This window comes from Cajanus cajan, chromosome 3 (genome assembly GCF_000230855.2).
Source record: "Cajanus cajan strain Asha chromosome 3, NIPB_CcT2T_4, whole genome shotgun sequence".
Lineage (NCBI taxonomy): Eukaryota > Viridiplantae > Streptophyta > Magnoliopsida > Fabales > Fabaceae > Cajanus > Cajanus cajan.
Window position 1 is genome coordinate 27,734,549 of NC_138519.1, and position 4,266 is coordinate 27,738,814.

General features: G+C 33.7%; 1 protein-coding gene across 1 annotated transcript; it reads left to right on the forward strand.

Annotated features, from left to right (window-relative positions):
* Nucleotides 1–204: 204 nt before the first annotated feature.
* On the forward strand, nt 205–3,045 carry LOC109810121 (uncharacterized). The gene is made up of 3 exons (XM_083070757.1): nt 205–669; nt 1,391–1,567; nt 1,669–3,045. The coding sequence occupies exons 1-3, from the start codon at nt 654–656 to the stop codon at nt 1,956–1,958; spliced, it is 483 nt and encodes a 160-aa protein (XP_082926883.1). The 5' UTR covers nt 205–653; the 3' UTR covers nt 1,959–3,045.
* Nucleotides 3,046–4,266: the final 1,221 nt, after the last annotated feature.

A 4,266-nucleotide genomic window follows, 5' to 3' on the forward strand; every position in this document is an offset into this window, starting at 1 on the left:
AACGGAGAAAAACGGAAACACGCGCCTTACTTGCCATCAACACGTCACATCAATATCTTCTCAACGGTCAGAAGCATTAAATAGGAGATAATAGGGTTTCATCGAATCCTAAGACCAAATGGAGTTAACCAATAGAAATAGGAATTCGAATCTATTAAAGCAATGTTAAAGATCGAATTCCTAGGGGGGCATTTGTTATGACCACTCGAAATGTTGATCACTCGAAAATTGCTTGAATCAACAAGGGCATTACCTCACCACGCAAAAGGGAGACAGGGTCGAATTCAGAGGAAATTCGAGAATCGAAAGGCCGAGTTAGAAGCAGGATCTTATATACAAGACAGGGTCGAACATGATGCACTCGAAAAAGTCGATAAAAGAGGAAGGTTCAGTCAGAAACGGTTATCAAACGAAAGCGGTTATCAAAATTAAAAATAAAGACACGTGGAGAGAGTGGTTTAAGGAGGTTATTCTTCTGAAACGCGTAATGGGAATAGTGGGCAACGGTTACGGATTGAAAGTCTACGTATATAAAATAACCACCCATTATGTTTCTATAAATACAAGACCTACAGACCTTTGTGAGGGTCGGAAAAACGCATACTTGAATAGAGCTCTGGAGCACTCTCTGCCTGCGCATATGGCTTTCGTGCATGGAATCGTGTTTGGGTATGACTGACCTTCGACCATTTTTCTTTTCCATTCTAGGATTAGGAGTAGTATTAGCTTTTCATTGTTATTGTAATCTGTTCTTGATAATCTGTTCTTGTAGTTTAATGTATGAATGTATGAACCATGATTTGTATTGAAGAAATATATATTGTTCATTCCATTCACATTATCGTTTGCGTGCATGAACATGGCTTGTTAGTGTTAATTGAAGAACATTTGGAAACAAGTAATCACTAAAATCTTCCTTAATCTTCGTTCTCGATAGTGTTAAAACAGTAGCAGTGTTACACCTAAATTGAAATACGACGTATGCTGGTCTAAATAAAAAGAATTCACGAGACGAATTCCACCGTAAACAATGATCTATTTTTATTTAAAAAGAAAACAATTGATCTCTTTCATATTTTTCTAAAATGTTACTTCCGAACATATTTTAAATCCTTTGATTTATGATTGAAGATTTTAAATTTTAACAAACGATATTTTGCTCGCCCTTAAGAAAACGAAACTGAAAGTAGAATTTTTTTTTTATTATTATAATTATGTTATAGATGGAAAGTATCTTCAAATTTTATAAATAATTAATTTCTACCGAAAAATTTAACCAACTATTTTTTAGTGAAATATCTGTTAATCGCGTTTATTTATTTAAAAATTCATTACACATATATATCATTACTCTTTTATAATATGCAATAATATTCTCATGTCTCTACAGCTAAGAAAAAATTTGGAGTTCGAAAACAAGAGAAGGAGGCAGATGAAACTTGTGCAGGGTCAATCGAAGTTGATCCACATACTCCCCCTAATCATAATCAGCTAAGAAATGAGACTCAGTTACAAACACCACTATCCACCTTAACCAATGCTACCATATCCCACTTTGATTCACCGGGTATATAATATGCCTCCATCCAATAATCAAGTTCAGAATCAATTTTTGGCACTGATTTTAAAAATTAGCAAACTTAATTACTTGACATACATTGTGTCCAGGTGGAAGCTTACAAATGTTAGAGACAGGATCAGGGGTGAGTGTGAAGTTTAAGGTGGATGATGGAGAGTATGTTCTGATAATCAAGAGAAGGAACGTTCCAAGTTCAAGCGATGAGCGTAACGTGGAAGAAGAGACAAATGAATTGGCTCGAAGCGCAGGCTTGCTGTTGGTTCAAGCTGAGATGCTTCGTGGCATGGGAGAGCAACTTCTCGCTCAGTACCGAGCATCACTTCAACGTACATTCGGAAATTTAGTACCCGCAACCGGAACGCCTCTCACTCACCACTGACTTTCCTGCATCTGCATGCGTTATATTTATGTGTGTTTTTTCTATTAAATTGAATTTTCATTCTGTTGGATAGCAACAAAGTCTCGCATCATTGGTGGAGATCGTACATTCAGGTCATTGTAGCGATAACATGGTTCTGCTATGTTACTTAGATTTGATTTAATAAAAGTAATTTTTAGTTAAATTGTTTCTGGTTTGTTATTTGGTGACTATTGCTCTCGAAACAATAGGGGAGATCTCAGCAGAGAAATTTTCAGTTCGTGAACAAAAGAATGGATGTTACATTGGATTAACCGGCTAAGATTGTGCTTATCAGAAATCATCTTAAATCTTCAATTCCTAGTTCGCTGATTCGAGAACAAGCGAGACTGTGTTGCTCCTGTTAATTAGTGTTATTGCTTTGAGGCCTTGTCAGCTGCCTTTCACTGCCAGCGCTTATTCCCGCCTTAGGCTCCAAGCGATATTAAATTAATTAAAGGCATGGAAAAGACGCTCCTTATGCGCCCGAGTTTGGGGATTCCTATGAGATGAGTGTGTTTTCCCTCTCTTATCCCTTTCCCATTGTTTTCATAATTTCAAGATAGTGGAGAGAATGATGTGATTGCAATAATAATAATGGTGGTTGTTTTCATTGTTACAATCTTCACCTCCACAGGGTCCGTATCAATATGATAACAACAAAGATGGGAGTTGTAGTTGTGACAACCATTGATGAAAGTGATGACATGTGACATTGGTAGGGATAGTAATAATGACAGCAACCACTTTTGTAGTCATACAATAAGTGTTTATATTAAAATTTTAATTATAATTGTTTGTTATATGAATAAACACTTAATTTGATTCTTAAAAGAAGGTAGAGGTAGTTGATAGGTTATGAAAAATTTTTTGTGACATCTAGATTTTTAAATTTTAATTTTATTATGCAAGTTTGTGTTTTCAATATATTCAATTGCTAACTGATTAGTTTCTTGAACAATCAATCTTTAATTGATAGGTTGATACTTATTCTCTCTCTCCTAATTAGTTGTTTTCTCTCCTAATTACATAATGTGGATCATGATGCAAGATTTTAGTATTTTTCAATTAGTAATAGACACTTTGTCATGTTTAAATATTTTGTCTATGGGTGTTTTAGTTTAATGGAAGGTTGATTGGTTTCATAGGGTTTCTCAGTAGTTGGATTTTTCTATTTTAACAATCCTTTATTTCTTCATCTATTTTGATCATATGTTTAAAATTATAAATTCTAAATTATTAAATTTGAGTTTAGCGCAAGATGAGTGGTCATTATGAAAAATATCAAGGATGCATCAATTGAATATGAGTGTTTATAATATGTTTAATAAATTGCAAAACTCCTCTAGTAGAAGTGGGGAATAACTTAGTGATAATGATCTTTTTGTCATTGTGGAAACATGACTCTATTCAGTTTCACTTTTCCTCTACTACTCCAATTTTGTTGGTTAATGTTTCTCTTCAACAATGTCTCAAACCCTTATCTTATAAAAATGAGTTTTGTTTTTTGCATAGATAAGTTTTATGGGTGAAATGGAATATGGGAATGAGAGTGTAGAAAGAAATAAGTTATTGAAACGTCACCTATATTTATAAATTAAATTAAAATTTAAACCTTATTTTGTCACGTGTTTAAATTTACTTAATTTGTAACTGTTGCACATCAACCAAGAGAAAGAATACATGCTAGTGTGACAATTAACCATTATGACTAATAAAGTTATAGTAATTGAGTATAATAGAAAAATTAACTTAAATATGATAATCATAGACTATAGATATTTATATTAGATTTAAGGCTTTACGATAGAGAAAAATGCTACATGCACTAGTATAAAAATGACTTTTAAAATTGAGGTTTTAATAAAATCGGTCATAAGGTAACCGATTTTAAAAGTGACGCGGTGACAATTTTGTAAATAATGGCATTACTTTTAAAATTGGCTACGTTATAACCGACTTTAAAAGTCTCTGACGCTACTTTTAAAATCGGCTCTTGAATAGCCTCAAGAGCCGATTTTAAAAGTCTAGTTTTAAAATCGGCTATTGAACAGCCGATTTTAAAAGTAGCATTAGAGACTTAATCTATACTATCTCCGCTCCCATTCTCCCCCTAGCTCCATTCTCTACTCTTTGGCTTCAATAGTTCATATATTATTCTCTTTACTCTCTCGGGCTCTCATCTGAAGTGTGCAACTTATTCTCATTTTCTTGGAAGAATACATCAAGGTAACATTCTCGTCTCATGTCTCTTATTTCGTTGTTATTGGGCAAATTTTGAGTCTAGAAC

Coding starts and splice junctions, on each gene's coding strand:
- LOC109810121 (XM_083070757.1), top strand. Junction 1,568..1,668: donor ATCCCACTTTGATTCACCGG/GTATATAATATG, acceptor CATTGTGTCCAG/GTGGAAGCTTACAAATGTTA.